Source organism: Cololabis saira, chromosome 9, assembly GCF_033807715.1.
Source record: "Cololabis saira isolate AMF1-May2022 chromosome 9, fColSai1.1, whole genome shotgun sequence".
In the NCBI taxonomy this organism is placed as follows: domain Eukaryota; kingdom Metazoa; phylum Chordata; class Actinopteri; order Beloniformes; family Belonidae; genus Cololabis; species Cololabis saira.
The window spans coordinates 16,634,503-16,653,260 of record NC_084595.1 but is presented as its reverse complement, the minus strand read 5'-3'; the positions used below and the strand labels follow the sequence as shown (position 1 = coordinate 16,653,260).

General features: G+C 39.6%; 1 protein-coding gene across 42 annotated transcripts in view; it reads left to right on the top strand.

The window, feature by feature from the left end:
- Positions 1–18,758, top strand: part of camk2b1 (calcium/calmodulin-dependent protein kinase (CaM kinase) II beta 1) — a 100,591-nt gene that overhangs the window by 20,911 nt on the left and 60,922 nt on the right. For 23 of the 42 annotated variants that reach the window (XM_061730602.1, XM_061730598.1, XM_061730577.1 and 20 more), the window contains exons 3-5: positions 7,069–7,128; positions 7,692–7,746; positions 8,210–8,275. In XM_061730602.1, the coding sequence (XP_061586586.1) occupies positions 7,069–7,128; positions 7,692–7,746; positions 8,210–8,275 (181 nt within the window). Of the gene's footprint in view, positions 1–7,068; positions 7,129–7,691; positions 7,747–8,209; positions 8,276–17,537; positions 17,611–18,758 lie in introns of all 42 variants that reach the window. The other 19 variants (XM_061730597.1, XM_061730576.1, XM_061730590.1 and 16 more) reach the window with 1 other exon arrangement.

Here is an 18,758-nt window from a genome sequence, read left to right as displayed (position 1 = left end):
CCGAGCAATTATTAGATAAACACTGGCAGGTAAAAACTACGAGTAAACCTGCACTCTAAGGACAGAGAGCTCTGTTAGGAACATAAGGTACTGTCAGGTCTTGCAAATATCACAGAGCTAGGCGGTTAAGGACTTTATACACAAGTAAACATGTTGTTTGCCATGTGCTGTACTCTATCGTACATGTGATAGCAGCGATAGTAAGGAGGATGATATCTCACTTTTGTTGACATTTTTTTTTTGCTGACAATAGTCATAGTTATAATAGATTTTTGTTGACAAAGTGGACTAATCGTTGCACCCCTGACTGAAAGACTTGAAAATAGATCATTTCTATACACATGGTAACTGGCTGCAACTCCCTTTTCCAGAATTACAGTGTATATAATAGGGGTGTAACAATATATCGTGCCACGAAATTTCGCGATACAAAAACGTCACGATACGTGTCGTGGAGGTGACAACCTGTATCGCGATATTGGGTTATTAATATTAATCTATTGTGTTGACTAGTAACACACATCCAACCGCGACCGTGGCTGCAGCCGCGACCGCACGGACCAAAATCTTACTCCGCTCAGAAGAAAGTAGTCCCGTTTTGCGGTCCTGTTTTGAGCTCTGAACCTTTACTTATTTAAGTCTGGTGTAGAGTTAAGCCTTACCTTAGGTCGTGAGTAGGATAAACACGGGACAACTTCTGCGTGAGTTTGCGTGTACTTCAATGTCCGCTCAACAGCATAGGATTTCAGAACATCAACACAGCACCTAGTGCTGTATCACTCCGCCCAATCTAAAACATACTAACAACTGATATACTGACTAGTGTCATTATAGTCCCTGATTTACAGAACATAAAGAATATATTTATAAAATAATGAACCCTGAATTACCAAAATAACCTTCTTAACAAAAATAAATCTCCTCTTACACTTATAAGGTGAGCATGAATCAATCTTTTTTATGATGTAAAATTGTATGTATTTATTTACTTGTATTTATTTATTCAATTTTAGTTGTTAAACTTCTGGAAAAGAAAAAAGTAAAATCATACATGAGAGAAACTATTCAGTTTGTGGCAAAATATTTGTACTTGTATGAAACTGAAGATGCATAATGCAAACCTGACATTTACTTTTAGTTCAGTTTGTGGAAAATGATTGGCCTGGCTTTCTCTTTAAAACTTAAACAGTTATAAAGCATTACAAACTGTAACAATAGGGCAAACACACAGCATTGTTTTGTATTATGTGTCTTTCAAATAAAAGACAATTTTTTTCCAGTCATATATTCCTCTATCAAGGTTGTTAAAAAATACTGCTATAATATCGTATCGTATGGTTATCGTGACCTCAATATCATGTATCGTACCATATCGTGAGATTAGTGTATCGTTGCACCCCTAATATATAAGTAGATTTGTCTATAATTCCCCAAAAATGTCTGGGTCAAGAGAGGTTTGTTTTGAGTAAAGCAACTTTTGAGGAATAAGTTGATCTGATCCAGTATTTTCGTACCAATAAGAGAGGAAACCCTTTCGAGTAGTCGAAATGGCACTGACGATGGCACTGCTTTTCTGAATATGCCTTCCACCATTCCCCAGTGTAGAACGATGGATCCCATTTCTGGGGGGGTTCAGGGTGAGCAGATGGTGTGTTAGCCTCCTGAGACTGTTGTCGTGGCTTTCGCTGGAGTGAAAGTTCAGAACCTGAGCGTATCAATGAAGACATCGGATTCTTAGGTGACCGTACGCCTATCTGGATGTGTCTTCCTCCAGAGTTGTATCAGCAGACAGTGAAGAAACGCAACTGTACTTTTAATACATAACCCCTGAACTCTGCCTAATATGCATTGTTTAGCACAAGGGGCAAACAAATATTCAGAGTGGTTATTGTTTTTCAAAAGAAGAAGAACAAAAGAGCAGATTGAGAGGAAGATAAGTAACGGTGGTTTGTGAAACAACAGCAGCAATTATCTGTCTCATCCATTCAACCCAAAAGGCGGCAGCCGGGCTTTTTGCATATCAATCGTCCTTGTAATTTTCCTCTTTCCTTCCTTCTCCTTTCTCCTCTCATCTTCTGAGTCTGTAATCACTGGCTTTAGATTTCTCTGTCTCTTCTCCGAGCTCGTATGAATGTGTCACTGGTGTTTTTCCCAGTCTTGGTGTCCCTGCATGCTCCGAGTGTGTACGTACATATGCATGTGTGTGACTTGTGTGGGCGTACGGGTGCATATCCGTGTTTGTGTACTCTACCGTGATTTGCAGACACCGGCATTGAGATCCACCCCCCTGTGTGTGGTTGCATGTGTCTATGTGAGTGTTGTGTGGGATGAAACTGCTGGTTGCTGGATGACCCCGGAGAGAAGGTGGACCGGCATCATTAAGCTGTTATATGTAACGGCGTAAATGAATAATTCACGTAACACACACAGTCTGCGGAGAGCAGTGAGTAAGTAGGCGAGTGTGTAGCTCCTGTGTGGCTTTTTTTTTCTTTTCTTTCTTTTTTTTGCAGCTTGCAGGTATCAGATATTATATCAAGTATTATATATATATATATATATATATATATATATATATATATATATATATATATATATATATATATATATATATATATATATATATATATGCGCAGCAACAAGGAATTGACGTAGTCTAACAAAAACAGTGACCAAATTAGTTGCCAGTGAATTTAATAATTGATTGTTAGTGGGTTACACATCTGTTTTATGCTGAGGTATTATAAAAAGAGCTTATAAAATGAGCTTAATCTTGGGCAGGAGAAGAACATGTGAGTATGACATCTGTCACATGTATCATTTGTATAAAAAAAAAATTTAAGTTTAGTTTTTGAAAAATGTATCCTATGTATCCAAGGTGAAGCAGCGTTCAGTTATTCTGCTCCTCACCGGTGGAACAAACTTCCCGTAGACCTGAGGTCTGCTCCAACTGTCTCCAAATCAGGCTTAAAAACATTACTGTTTACTCAAGCGTCCTCTTAAATTAAACTTACCTGCTGTATTTTACTGCCCTTATTTTTAACAGCTTGTGCTTTTTATTATTTAACTTCTTTTCTTATTCTTACCTATTTGTTATTATGTCCTGTCGCTTTTAATGTCAATGTAAAGCACTTTGAATTACCTTGTGTTGAATTGTGCTATATAAATACATTTGCCTGGCCTTGCCTTGCCTATGTAGAACTGTAAACTGAATTAGGGTCAGACTGGCACATGATGAGTTGGAGTTAACCCTGTCAAGGGCTCTTTGCCATGATATGTCTGACAATGAACAACCTACCTCCTTTTCCCATGAGTTCCCCAGTTGCCACTGGGGATGATAGTGATGCCGAGATTAATTTGACCAAAATTGAAATAAATCCACGGACCGCAGAGAGAGAAAGAATTACATCAATAAGAGTACGAGGTGGTTTGTGGGGAAAGTCGGAGACATTACGATGGAAAAATAATTGGTTTGAAATAAATGAGCTGGCGGAAGGGCAAATTTAGTTTGGAAGTCGTCAAAAGAAATAAAAATATCCTTATCGAAAAGTTGATCAAAATTGATCAGACCTGTGTGTCAAAGGTAAAAAATAAGTGGTTTTCACAGATGGACATTAGTGGGGAAAGAGAGGGGATTTTGAAATGCTGTTTCAGGATCTTTATTAGGGGTGGGTATTGGGAAGGACCTCACGATACGATACGCATCACGATACTTGAGCCGCGATACGATACACATTGCGATATCCCGATTATGCGATATCCCGATTATTATATTCTACATAGTTCACCGAAAAATTTAAAAATGCATTACACGTCTTAAAATCCAAGTTGTATATATGTACATCAGATGATAGTGATGGATCTTAAAATCCGAGTTGCACGTTCATCAGATTATAGTGACAATTCATGGGACAAACTGAGTCAAAACAACGTTTTATTATAACTATACAAGCTAAAGTTACAACATATTTGTATATGTTTTTCATATTATTTACATCATATGAAATTAACATTAAATTTAGTATGAGGTTGCTTTAATTATGTGGCAAATGATAATAAACACAAGAAAGATGGGTACTAAAACCAAGGACAGGCACAGTGATCAGTCAGTATAGATAGAAATCCATAAATGAATAAACCTCTGTCCATTATTTTTCATTTTTTAAGGACAGGCAATTGTGTTATACAAAAAATAAATTATAAAATGAAATAAAACGTGAAATAAAACCTGAGCTCAGTGCAGGGCCCTCCCAGGGTTGGTAGAGAGTGGCAATGCCCAGGACTGTCACTTAGGTAGGAGCACTTGGTGATATAATGGGAAAAAGATCGGGGATAAAAAATATTTAAAAAAAAAAATAAATAAATTAAAAAAAAAAAATCGATATTCAAATTTTGAATATCGATATTGAAACGGCTGGAAAAGTATCGTGATATATTGCCATATCAATATTTTTGCCCACCCCTAATCTTTATAGTAGACAAAACTATTGGATTGGAGGTGACTTTAGCAGGATGTGCATTCATAGGGGCACATATTAAAGCTGATAAAGAGACAGAGTTGCACGAGTAGGCTTCCATCTGACACCAATCTGTGCTGGGGGAGTTACCAGGTATAGACTATTTTCCTCCTTTTCAGGTGGTTGACGCATACTATCCGTCGCGCTCTCCGTCCGTCATCTTTGTTGACCGTCTTGTTTTAACTTGACCTAACTTTGTTTATCTTTTATAGTCTTATTAGCAGCAAACTTTGTTCATCACACAAGTTAAATAAATCACATACTTTTGCTTGAAGAAGTAATTTTAAATGTTTTTCTTGTTAGTTTTGCTCATTTTAAAACATAATAGCTCAATAACATGCTTCAAGTTATCGTGGAATTCATTATTTGATTAGTGGATTGAATCAATCGTCGATCGATTAATAAACTGTAAAAACAGTTGTTAGGTTCAACCCTGATTATTTGTGCTGTGTTGTGTTAAAAGAGGTTTCAACATCATTGAATAAATCATGAGCTTCTGGTCTTCCTGACTCCCTGAAAAAAAAAAAAAAAACAGCTTCCACACAGTGAGGATGTGCTTGTGTGCTACTTTGTGTGGCCATCTGCGTTTCCGTGTGCACGTTTGTTGTGTTTACTGGCCGTGGAAATGAGTGCGATTTCTCAGAACCTTCAGCTGTCACAGCTTCAAATCTGCATTTTTGGTTCCCTGCTGCGCGACCGCTGCATCCCTGATTAGATTTCTTTCATGACTTGATACAGTATACTTAAAAAAAGAGAGGGATTTAACCCAATAAATCTATAAGAGGATGCAGAGTTACAAATGCAGTTTTTTATTTTTTTGAATTTAGAATTTAGAATTTATAATCTAAAAAATACAGGAGGAAAAGGACTTGGGGGTCACGATTGACAGTACATTAGAATTCCAAACCCACATCTCAGGTCAAGAAGGCCAATTCCATGTTGGCTATAATAAAAAGAACTATTTTAGATCTTAATAGTGAAGTGCTGTTACCATTATATAAAGCTCTGGTGAGGTCTCATTTAGGGCTGATTATGTAATTAGAACGATGTTAAAACGTGAAAATCGTAAAATCGATTTTTTTTTTGATTTTTTTTTATTTATTTTTTTTTTAATACCTTGTCTGCACACATATTAATGATTGATACCATATTAATGATTGATGGAAATACCTCTCAATACCTGCGACAAGTGCCCCATCGGAGAGGCTCTTTAGTGTAGGAGGGGGCGTTGTAACATGCCACCGGGCATCCCTCAAGCCAGATGCCGTAGACCGGCTCGTGTTCCTTGCAAAAAACTTGCAAATGTGAATAGCAAATGTAATGACTGACATTACACACCTCTACCTCCTTCATGGGTTGCATTATTATTTAGCATGCAAAGACCCAGTTTAGTTTAATTAGAAAATGTCTTGTTTTATTTAATTGGAAATATAACTTACTGTATGTTTGCAAGTGCTGATTTGCTGATTTTTTTTTTCAGAGATAAAACTTTATTTTATTATTTTTATTATATTTTTTAAAACTTTTTTTCAACTTATTTTACAGAGTTTTGCACTTTATTCATTCATTTTTGGTTTAATAAGAGCAAAGTTTGCACTTAAAGCCCAATGGGGCAAATGTTCAATAAAAAAACAGCATATTTGAAATCATTTATTTGCCTTTTGTCAATTCACAAAATAATCATAATCGAAAATCGGATTTTGAGAGAAAAAAATCGAGATTTTATTTTTGGGCAAAATCGAACAGCCCTAGTCTCATTTAGAATATGCTAACTCTGTTTGGAGCCCTTACAAAGTTAAATACATTGAAAAAATTGAGGGTGTTCAGAGAAGAGCTACGAAACTAGTCCCAGGTCTGAAAGGGTTGTCCTATGAAGAGAGACTGAGAGCTCTGAAACTGCCAACCCTTGTATACAGGAGACTCAGAGGGGACATGATCGAAGTATACAAGCTTGTACATGAGATATACGATGCCACAGCCGAACCTATTGTTCAGTTCTGGAACAGTACATATGAACTGAGAGGAAACTCTTTGAAGTTGTTCCCTCAAAAGTGTCATTCAGAGAAGAGGAGGAACTTTTTCACACTGCGCGCGGTCAAAGAATGGAATGAACTTCCAGAGGAAGTCGTGCAGGCCCAGTCTGTGAACTCTTTCAAGAACAGACTGGATAGGTTCTGGTCAAACAAAGACTTTTTGTATGATTTTAGAGCTGATAGGTGATGCAAAATGGAATCAATTAATCTGTGTGTGATTTTATGAAATGTTTTGAATGTAAATTTTAGTCCTATGTATTTATTGTAAGTTATTCTTGATACCGATGTAAAGGACACATGTCCTGTATCAGTCAATTTATTAAACTTTATTTATTAAACTTTATAATGCAAAATTTCATAGTTTGGGGATTTTTCCTCCCTTGTTGCTTCTTGTAATTATTTCTGGGGTTTTTTTTGGAAATACTTCTCAAACATATTGAATTTTTGTTGTGAAACATTAAATTTGTGCATTAAGTGCATTACTTCTCCCTGATTGTGTCTCTGTCGCTGTAACTTCACAGATCATCAGAAGCTGGAGCGAGAAGCTCGGATCTGTCGCCTGTTGAAACACCCCAACATTGGTGAGGACATCTGCTCTGTTTCCCTCTTTGCTCCTAAAAAATAATGTTTAACAAGTCATACCCATAGTTTCCTACTTTCTACAAAGTGAAGTCCAGTTTTGATTTTGCTTATCTTTCTTTTATCGACCCACATCCCACCCAACACACACATAATCAGTCACATTTTCCTTCTTTTTTTATTATTATTAAATTAATGTATGTCTGATAACTGAAAATATATGCAAAACCTAATTTACTAATAATTATGTGAGTGAATATATCAGTAATGATAAATCCCAGTATTGCAAAGCTTCATCTAATCGGTCCATCTTTGCTGATTACATATGTTCCTGCCTCGCCAGAGTTATACTATAAAAACATGATGTAATAATCAGCCCCGACTCCCCTCTGGGGTTTCTGTCCTTCACACTTTCTTACTTTCTTCTAATCTCCTGCTTAACATGCAGCGTTATTCTGAAGCAGTTGGAAAACGCTTCGTATAGTTAACTGCATGAAGTCAAAGAAATAACAATTAAACACAATAAACTCATTTATGAGTCAAACTTTTCATCTTTCTTTTTCAGTTCGTCTTCACGACAGTATATCAGAGGAGGGCTTCCACTATCTCTTGTTTGACTTGTAAGTGATCCTCCCCTCCTCTTTTTCTTCAAACACACTAGTTTTGTCTGCATCTCTTCCTCCTCCTCCTCTCCCATACGTTCTATACAACACGCCGTTACATAACTCTCTCCTATATTTACCGCCATCACCGCTGCCACCCACGCACTCCACGTCCGTCTCTCAGCAACTTCCCTCTAGTTTCCATGGCAACGGTGTGGGAAGGGGGTGGAAAGGAGGATTAAGGGGAGGGGTTGCGGTGTAAGACACAAGAAATGATGGATTCCTGGTTGCTTTTAGAGCCTCTTCATGACACCACCGCCCCCCCCAAACCAAGGCACCTCACTTTTTAATAAATGTGTGTGTGTGTGTGTGTGTGTGTGTGTGTGTGTGTGTGTGTGTGTGTGTGTGTGTGTGTGTGTGTGTGTGTGTGTGTGTGTGTGTGTGTGTGTGTGTGTGTGTGTGTGCGTGCGTGCGTACGCAGAGTGACCGGAGGGGAGCTGTTTGAGGACATCGTAGCCAGAGAGTACTACAGTGAAGCTGATGCCAGGTAGGAGCGTGACCTTTAACCCCTCGTGTGTGTGTGTGTGTGAAAGGGCCTCTCCTTGTATTGAAATGATCTGTATTTTAGTGTTTCCGCTTGTCTTTTTCTGTACATGTGTGTGTTTCCCTCTTCTTTGTAACTCTCCTTTACTCACCTTCCTCTCTTCTTCCCTGTACTTTCTGCTCTACTTTGTTTGGTTCGTACAGTTTTCAGCTCATCACGTCCCCCTCCCCTGCAAAGGTTTATTCTTTGCTTCTGCTTTCTTTTTACACCTTTTTCTCTTCCTGCTGCTCTTCTGCTTATTACCGTCTCCTCTGCTTCCTAATTTAAGCACCGATTTTCATCCTATTTGCTCTTTTCCTCCTCATTCTGGTTTACAGTTCCTACCCTCTTCTTTGCTTTCACCTCATCACCAGTTCCCCAGTTCTTCACCTCCCACACTGTCATAAGACTCCTATTTTTAATCCTGATAAGGTTCAACCGATATAACAATCTGATCTGAAGTTTTCAGACATAAAAGTTCTGTTGTACTTTTGTCAAGTCTGTGAGTTAGCGCCCGTTTCAAAGAGATCCTGTTGAGATTCTCATGAAACATTTAAACGATTTAGCTGGAAACATCCCTCCTCCTTATCAAGGGACTTCAAAATGTAAAACAAGTTTCACAGCAAGAAGAAGTGTTGTTCTGGGTGCATCTCTGGATCTTTTGTTCCCTCATTTCTGCGGTCTTCTGCATCTACATCTGCATCTACATCACATATGATGAAACCCGCCACATCGCTGTCAGGTCCCTGAATGTCCACTGCTTTTGCCGCATTAACAACAAACTATTTAAGTTGGGAAAGAAATTATGTTGAGATTACTTTGAAAGTGCAGTCGTTCGTTAAACAGCTCCTCTTTTCGTTTATTTGTCCCTTTTCTTTGCCTTTTGAAAAGCAGATGAAAACAAGAACGTTGGCAAAGCACGAGAAGTAATCCCCCTCTCGAGTGTTCATACGTCGACAGTTTCACTTTCATTCCTTATTTTGATTTCTTTGTATCGACCGCCCGTGCTTTCTTATATCTCATGCCCACATCCCCCACTGACTCACCAGCACACACTTTACTTTAAGGAAATGGAGTAGTGGGGGTGGACAGACAATAGGCTGAGAGGAGGGAGAGAGATACTTCCATCTGACAGTTGAGACGTGGGTGTCCATTGAGCAGCGTTTAAAGCTGAAGCCAACAGGCTGGTTTTGTAGCTAATAACATTAACATGTTGCAGTAAATCACTGACTTAAGGCCTCATCTTCCCTCCAGAGCTGTATCACTTTTATCTCAAATATCTATAATCTAAAATCTGGTGATGAAAATGACGTGTATGTTTAATTTCCCGAACTGCAGTAGGATTTGTTGCAACTTTTAGTGTTCAGGAGGAAACGTCTGGCGTGCAGAAACAGCTTTCTCTCTTCGCTGCTGTGAGTTACAGCTAGTGATGAGACGGAGGAGCATTCCCTTACCGTAAAACACCAAATAAGGGCGTTTATCTGCTTAAATCGCTCAAATCAACAGGCGTTTATTTGGGACCTGCCTTTATTAATTGTGTGTCTCCAGTCAACCCAAATCTTATTGTGCGTCTTCGTTCTAGCCGCGAACGGCTCCTCGTTGTCAGCTATGGCTGATACAACTCTTTTCCCATCACTCGTATAATCTTCCACGACTCACGCTGGTGTCTGGTTCACTTGTGAAGTATTCAAACTAAGGGAGAAGAGAAAGTGAGCAAAAAAAGGAGGGAAAAAGAGGTGAGCGAAGAGCTAGATGCTACAAACCCCCCCTTTTCTTTGATACACGAGTCGCTCAATTTCATAACACATTATCAGTGAGGTCCCTCTAAGATTAAATAAATAGTCACACACTTTTCAATTGTTTAAGATTATTTGTTTGTGTTTAGGTCGGCAATATTTGCATACGGTAGAGTTTTTTTGGGCCACCAGAAAAACCATTCATTTTTTAATATAAAAAATATGTTGCTACACCCGGCAGCAAATTAGGACTGGGCCATTATTCGAGGTTTTACGGTAAACATTCAGGCAGTGTGGTACCGATACTTTAAAGGGTAGCTAGGAAAGGAGGACAGGAAAGAAGGCTGGTTTTATGCTTTGTTCTCAATATGGGTGCTCTTCTTCCTCGATCAGTAAACTACGCAGTCTTACTGTGGATTCACACCGAAAGCATCAAAAATCGCCTGTGGTCGCTCAGGACAACGACCACAGGGACTGCGCTGCAGAACTGGAGGGAAACAAGTGTATATACATGTACATTTATATATATATATATATATATATGTATATATATATATATATATATATATATATATATATATATATATATATATATATATATATATATATATATATATGTGTGTATATGTATATATATATATATATATATATATATATATATATATATATATATATATATATATATACATATGTATATATATATATATATATATATATATATATATATATATATAGCGTGCACATCTTGGGTTTCCTCTTTCACCTTGGATCGCACTTTGGGAAGCCTTCTGTATATTTCGTTATTTCTGCGTGGACAAGAGTGAGTTTGATGCTCTCCTTAACAAGTTGGTCCGCGGATCAACACCAACTATCGGGGAGCCGTTGGTCCCGGTGAAGCTGCAGTCTTTCTGTGGTGAACAACACTGACACACCGGATCGTAGCGGATTTGGTCATAATGTTTAAACTGTGTTTTGTGATTAATAAGCACTTTTTTTTGTATGATTTTGCATTGGATCGATGTAGCAAATAAAATTGTTCAGACCTTCCAGCTACTCAACCATCAGTTACGTGTTTCACATGAGCAGAGTTCAGGTAAAAACATTTAGTTCAGGTAAAAACATTTAGTTCAGGTAAAAACATTTGGTTCAGGTAAAAACGTTTAGTTCAGGTAAAAACGTTTTGTTCAGGTAAAAACTGCAGGGAAATCAGCTAAAATGTCAGTTTTCGAGATAAAATATATTAATTCCTGATTAAAATAAGTTTGTTAGTGCACAGCTCTGCTTGTTTGAGAGTATGTTTGTACACGAAAGTACAATGTGCATTGAGGCTTCTTGCTTTGGGAATCCCGGTCTGTGATTGGATGCTGCCTCGGTGACGCAGCTACTTATTTGAGTTGAGAGATTCTCTCAACTTCAAATTGACGCTCTGGACGCCTCCGACGCATCTCGTAGCGAGCTTTCATAGAAAATGAATGGCAGCTGGACGCCTATGACGTCTGTGATGCTTTCAGTGTGAATCCAGGGTTAGGCGAGATGTTGTTGGCGGGTGATTTGGTGTGGGCACTCGATCATCATGTGTGAACAACTCAGAAGACTCGTAAAGATACTCACATCGTCGAGCCTTGGCCGATGGCCGACTGATAGTAAAGAAGCCAAATATCTGGAGCTGCCGTAGGAGTCTCTGTTCCAGCGACGGCTGCAAGCAGCTTGCTCACCTCCCGCTCTGTAGCAGAGGAAATCTCTGCAAGGCCCGTGAGCAAATCTCTTTCTTTACTCATGTTCTTCGTCTCTCTTCTCATTTAGTTTTTTTCCTGAGCAATCATTGCACACATGGCTCGTTTCCCTCCCCGGTCCATTTACCAAAAACCCAACTGCGTTCTGTATGTGGTTTTGCCTCCTATGTTCTGCTGATAAATCTAGTTGTTGGATCCGGATCCAGCCTGAATACTTTCAATTACAAGACAGTGAGTCATGTCGTCTGAACAGACCAACAATCAGCTGACTCAAAATCCTGCAGTCTGAAACCAGCCTCAGTCTCACTGACCAGTGCTGCCTCGGCTGCAGCCTCTGCTTCTCTGATATTCACCGAGAGTCAAGGGTGCATCTACAGGGCGTTTCATAAAGAACCCTCACATCACATGAAAGTGAGCGGGCCTTCAACCCAAAAGCACCACACCTCCCAGATGGGGGGCTAGTTTAGAGCTGTTTTTTTAATTTATTCCCATTTAGGGCTGTTCGATTAATCCATTTTAAATCGTAATCGCGATTATGTAATTAGAACGATGTTAAAACATGAAAATCGTAAAATCGATTTTTCACTTTTTTTTTTTTTTTTTTTTACCTTGTCTGCACACATTAATGATTGATACCATATTAATGATTGATGGAAATACCTCTCAATACCTGCGACAAGTGCCCCATTACACACCTCTACCTCCTTCATGGGTTGCATTATTATTTAGCATGCAAAGACCCAGTTTAGTTTAATTAGAAAATGTCTTGTTTTATTTAATTGGAAATATAACTTACTGTATGTTTGCAAGTGCTGATTTGCTGATTTTTTTTTTTTTCAGAGATAAAACTTTATATTTTATTATATTTTTGAAAACTTTTTTTCAACTTATTTTACAGAGTTTTGCACTTTATTCATTCATTTTTGGTTTAATAAGAGCAAAGTTTGCACTTAAAGCCCAATGGGGCAAATGTTCAATAAAAAAAACAGCATATTTGAAATAATTTCTTTGCCTTTTGTCAATTCACAAAATAATCGTAATCGTAATCGAAAATCGAATTTTGAGAGAAAAAAATCGAGATTTTATTTTTGGGCAAAATCGAACAGCCCTATTCCCATATATCGAGGCTGGAAATGCACATCTTAGACCCTCCAGGTGTTTCCAGGGAAGGTTCCTGTGGAGATTCAGCTATTGGCTGTCCTTTGGAAGAGTGTGATCCCAGACCTGCTTCGTAAATGTGAGCTGTAGCACGGAATAAGATTTAAAAAAAAAAAAAAAAAAAAATCAACTGATTGATTATTAAAACGATAAAAGATAACCAGTAGATGGATGCTTATGCTCACAGTTTGGTCCTCAGCTGGTTGCACAGTAAACCATTCAACAAATAATCAGGGCTGATGCGCTCTGTCTGTGTGGTCGTGCTGTTTTCTCTCACCATGCGCCTGATAGTCTCGGAGGATACACCGCATCAGTCTCATTACTGCACCCTCACGGCTGCAATGATTACTTTCATTTTCAGCAGTTTATCAGCTTGATTGGTGACAGTTACTGATAATGTTGCTGCAGCAGCAGCAGCCGGCGGTGGAGAGGCCCGTATATCACTTGCAGCGAGAAGGTCACATCCTAAAGCCGTCTGTCCCTTTTAATGCAAACAAACAAGCTGGATTATAAATTAACAATAAGTCAATAACTTTCAAGATGATATTGTGTGTGTGTGTGTGTGTGTGTGTGTGTGTGTGTGTGTGTGTGTGTGTGTGTGTGTGTGTGTGTGTGTGTGTGTGTGTGTGTGTGTGTGTGTGTGTGTGTGTGTGTGTGTGTGAATACTTGATTAGTGATAAGTGATAACCTACAGTGATAACCTACACCTAGAAAACAAGTTCGGTCAAATTGCCTGATAACTTTAATATCATTGCGCTGGATCAACTGCCAGGTGGTAACCATGGCAACGGAGATTCAGTGAAGAAGAGCCGGCTACCGCAGGACGGGGACATGAGTGATTTTGTAATTTTTTTTATTTATTTGGTGAATTTAACAATTTTGATGACTGGGATGCAGAAACGGGGGGGGGGAAGAAAATAGCCGAGCGGAGCTGAGCGGACTAGAATATCGCCCGTTACCAAGGAAACTGAGTTATGACTTGTTAAAAAACTTTGTAACTTACCAGGTTACAACGGCTGCAGACGAGAGATTAAATAGTCCGCTCAGCTGTGGCTTGTTATAAAACGAATGATTTCAACTGAAAACACATTAAAGCATGAATAACTTATTTAATATTAATTTTTATTTGGTAAGTGACCGTGGTATAAGCGGATTAATGCTTCGCGGAGGCAAACCGTTCACGCCCCGCGTCGTCCATATATTTCTGATAATGTACACCTCGTGTATATGTATATGTGTATATATATATATATATATATATATATATATATATATATATATATATATATATAATACATTTTCAGGGTATAAAAACTGTTTTTGGTACTTAAAATAAATGTACGCGTGTAAAATCTTCCAAACTCATTACTGACCTCACTTTCAGCTCTCTGTCTGAATGTCACTCATCCAGGCCAGCACCATCGTACAGCAGCGAGCGTGTACACGGGCGTACCTGTGCACCTGCACACAAGCCTCCCCCCTCGTTCCCTTGGAGACTAGCAAGAAGTGGGACTTTAATTAGCCCTGATAATTAGTCTCACGCTCGCAGCGACTCCAAACCACACAGCATCGCACCTTCACGCTCCCGGGTACAATCTGTCAGCGTTGCTTTTCAGCAGTGTTTGATTGGATCGAGGTCATTACAGGTGAATCTGGGGGTAGATTACACCTAAACAGGCATCGCAGGATTGTTCATCTTGGTTTATCAAGTTCCTCATCACGTTAGCAAATCATTACACAAACACGACTTCAGGAGACTCTTTTCTTTATTCAGTCTTGGTGCAGTAAAATTTGGGATATGGATGTGCTTACAGCTTACATCCTCTCTTATTTCTAATTACTACATACAGGAGGTTAGTTCTAGGTAAACTTGTTTGTCTCTGCTTCATTTTAATCACTGAAGTTCCTGGTCTCCGTCTAGTTGAATCAAATAGCAGAAATCTGCCCAAATATCAAGACTGGGAGGCGCGAGAAGGCACATGTGGGACTGGTGGTAGTGGAGAAATGGTTTTGGAAAAGGAGGTATTACTAAAGCTGCGTTTCCTCTTACTTATCTTATCTATTCATGTTGATGTGCAGAGTTTTAAGAAACTTTGGTGCATTTTTACAGTCAGGCTTCAGAAATGCATATACATTGATTGCTATTTTATGTTTTTAACCAATGGGTGTCATCAAATTTAACCAACTGATTGCAGATAAAGTGGACGCCATTGACTGTACTGTACAGTGATCTTTGTGCAGTGCAAAGGCCATCGTTCTCGTTGCAGGGTTTCCTTTAAAAACAGCCTCTCTTTGCATCGTCGTCGGCCAGACTGAGGCTGCTTTCAGGCTACGACATTAAATAGAAAAATGTAATTTAGCTGAGCCTACTTCCTAACGTGACCGAGGGGCCTTGAGGAAGAGCAAGAATGGAGCAAGATTTATTGTGCAGTAACTGAGCAGCGATACATTTCACTGATTTAATAAAGTATTGACATTTACATTAGCCAAGTTCTGTTTTTATACGAATGGATATCAGGACGGAAAAAAAGAGATAAATGTGTTTTATATGAGCCCACAGAGATGTTCGAATGTGAGCAAACTGTCAGCTAAAAGCTTTGTGTTGTTTTGTTTGCATCAAAATACATTTAAATTTTGCAGACTTCTCCTGTATTTTGTTTTACATGCATCGAAGCGAAGGCTTCACAGTTTTGCTTTTACTGCTGGAGGCTCATTGCTGATTGCTCATTGGTCTAAAACACGATAAGGTCTGAGCAGATTAATTTAAATGGGATGATTGGTTCGGTCAAACACAATCATGGCAGTTAAGGAAGAATAAAGCCGCAGATATGACTGAACGTGCAGTTAGATTCCTCGCGCACGCTCCATCCTAGATCACCCCTGGACTAAAATTAAATTTTTAAATGATAGTTTGCTTTAAGTCTTCATTTCCTGAGGTCTTTGCTATAAAAGAAATGCATCTTCATGGAAGATTTAACTTATTTTTTTTTATTTTTTTTATTTAACCCGGAATGTCCCATTTAGATTAAAACCTTCTTTTTCAAGAGGAATCCTGGCCAAGAGGCAGCAAAAAATTACAGTTTCAAAAAAGTAAAATGACATATAGATTAGATAAAACCGTTACAGGTTGAAGTGGTTGTCTCACATGCTTCTCAGCCTGGATTTAAAGTCATTCAAAGAGATAAGTTCCCGTAGTTTCAAGTCCTTTCTTAACCGGTTCCCCGCAGAAGTGGCAGAAAAGACAAAAGCCCTCCTTCCCAGCTCAGTGGAACCGTTAGGAACAGATTATTGCTTGAACGCAAATCATAAGAATCAACACTTCTCCGTGTGATCAAGTTACAAATGTAAGAGGGCAGCGGTCCAAGCACGGCCTGGTAAATAAAAGTGGACCAGTGAGTCGACCTCCTGGTGGACAGAGAAGGTCGCCCCCCCCGAGAGAGAACAGTTCGCAGTGACGGATCGAGGCCCTGCAGTTTGTAATAAACTTCATTCAATCTTCCTCAGGCGTTTAGCTGAAGCGTTCATATACAACAGATCTCCATAATCTAAAATGGATTAAAAAGTTGCAGTGACGAGGCGTTGTTTAACATCGAAGGAAAAACTAAATTTATTTCGGAAGACAAAGCCCAGTTTGAGTTTCTTCACAAGTTTATCAGTGTGGGGTTTGAAAGTGAGAGCGTCATCAAGTAGGATACCGAGATATTTGTACGAATGAACCACCTCAGTTTCATTCAATTTAACTCCATTTTAAGCTTAATAAGACTCTTTGAGAAACCCGTTGGAATAAAGCAGTTTTGCTGCATAAGCTGGACATATTAGTGTTTCTTTTGGCATCATTGCATGTTTCTGAGGAAGCATGTAAATACCTCTCTCTCAGTCCTCCCACTCGGTAGACGCTGTGTGGGCGTGGATCCCGCAGGCTGCCCTTCTCCCTGCTCCCGCTGTTAGTCACATGTTCTGCTCATCGCTCCCCAAACCTCCCGCAGACACAGATCCTCAAACGCACCGTATTCTTGTACTTTCACATTTCTCTGCACACAAAGTGATGTTTTTACTGATGGAGGAATCACTAAGCGTCTGCCCACCGGTGACATCCTGAACGCCATTGTTCCATCTCTTTCATGTGTCCGCTCTCTTTTCTCTGCAGAAGTTGTTACTTCCTCTCTCACCCTCTATCGTTCTTCTTCCTCTCCTCTCTCGGCGTTGTGACTGTTGTCTGGGAGGGTTGTTCTGCTGTGGCTGCTCTTATCTTTCATCATGTTTAAAAGCAAACCGTTTTTGTCTCCTCCACTGGCACCCCCCTCCCCCCCCTCCTCCCTCTGATACCTCTTTCTTCTTTCTCTCCACTTGTTCCATGACCTCTCCTCCTCTTTCCTTCGACATACTCTGTCTCGGTCACTTCCAATCTAACCTGCACATTTTCCATCGGCACTACTTCATCACTGCCTCTCTGTCTCACCGTTCATTTGGTGACCTCCTTCTCCTCCTCCCCCTGCTTTCCGTTTTGACCCCTTGATCCCTCTCTGTGCATCCCTGTGATCCATCCTTTCACTCTCCTCCACTCCCTCCACCTCTCCTTTCTCTGTTTTGTCTTCACAGTCACTGTATCCATCAGATTCTAGACAGTGTCCATCACATTCACCAACATGACATAGTGCACAGGGACCTGAAGGTTAGTATCAGCAGAGGAGCATTTGCACCCCCCACCCTCCTAACCCTTCCTCCCCCACAACCTGTGCTTGCTTCCTCTCCTCCCCTCCCTTGGCGTCCTCCTCCCTCTCGACCTCGTCTGTTGGTGTCGATCTGTCAGTCGCTGGTCTGATGTCCGCCTGTCCGACTTGTCTCTTGGTATGACATTTCCTTTTTGACTCACTGTCGTGTCGTGTTTTGATGTTTTTGATTGGAGGGCCCTGACCTGATCCCCCCCCCCCCCCCCCCCCCCCATCCCGTTTCATCTGCTTTCCAACCTGCTCTCTTGTCAATCGATTTACGAGCAAGCACATAACAAAGGCTCCTGTTGCACTGACTGACAGTGACAATGAGCACATACGTGCACACACCCGGCAATCTGACGGGAGGGCAAACCTTTTTCTGAGTGGGATAAATACCAGTAATTTTTATTTTTCTTACTCCCTCTTCCCTCCTCTCTAGCCTTGAGTCAATTACTGTCCATTATTGATCGATGCATTGTCATTTAATCTAAATCTTAAACTGTAGCTCTGTAAAGGTGAGCCGGGGTTTGAAAAAGGTAAAAGGCACAATTCAGCAACAAGTTGATTCAAAGTGCTTTACAGAGACATTAAAATATCATCACATGGTAGAAAATACTGATTAAAAAAAAAAGCATGATTTAAAATTTAAACAAAAAGAAAAAACAATCGATAAAAACAGGAGTTAAAATCTGCTTGAAAGTACAGATTTTGAAGTACAGGTGAGTCTTCAACCTCTGTGGTGACCTGTAGTCATTTCTCTTTGGCTCCAAAGACAATTACATCCGTTTTGTCTTGCATCCAGTCATTAATCTCCTCGATGCCTTTACCAAGAACCTGTAGGTGCTGTAGGATCCTCCACATGGGAGTCTTCTCTCCTCAGATGTAAAGTTAACTATTGACACAAGGTACTTCCTGTCCTCTAAGTAGGTTTTGAACCAGTTTAGTGCAGTTCTGGAAAGACCCGCCCAGTTCTCCAGTCATTCGAGTAATAAATGTGGTCAGATGTATTAAATGCAGTACTGAGATCCAGCATATGTCATTAAACACACAGAGCTGCTGTCTAAAACCTGACTGGAAGACATCATAGAAGTTATTTTGTAATGAAAAC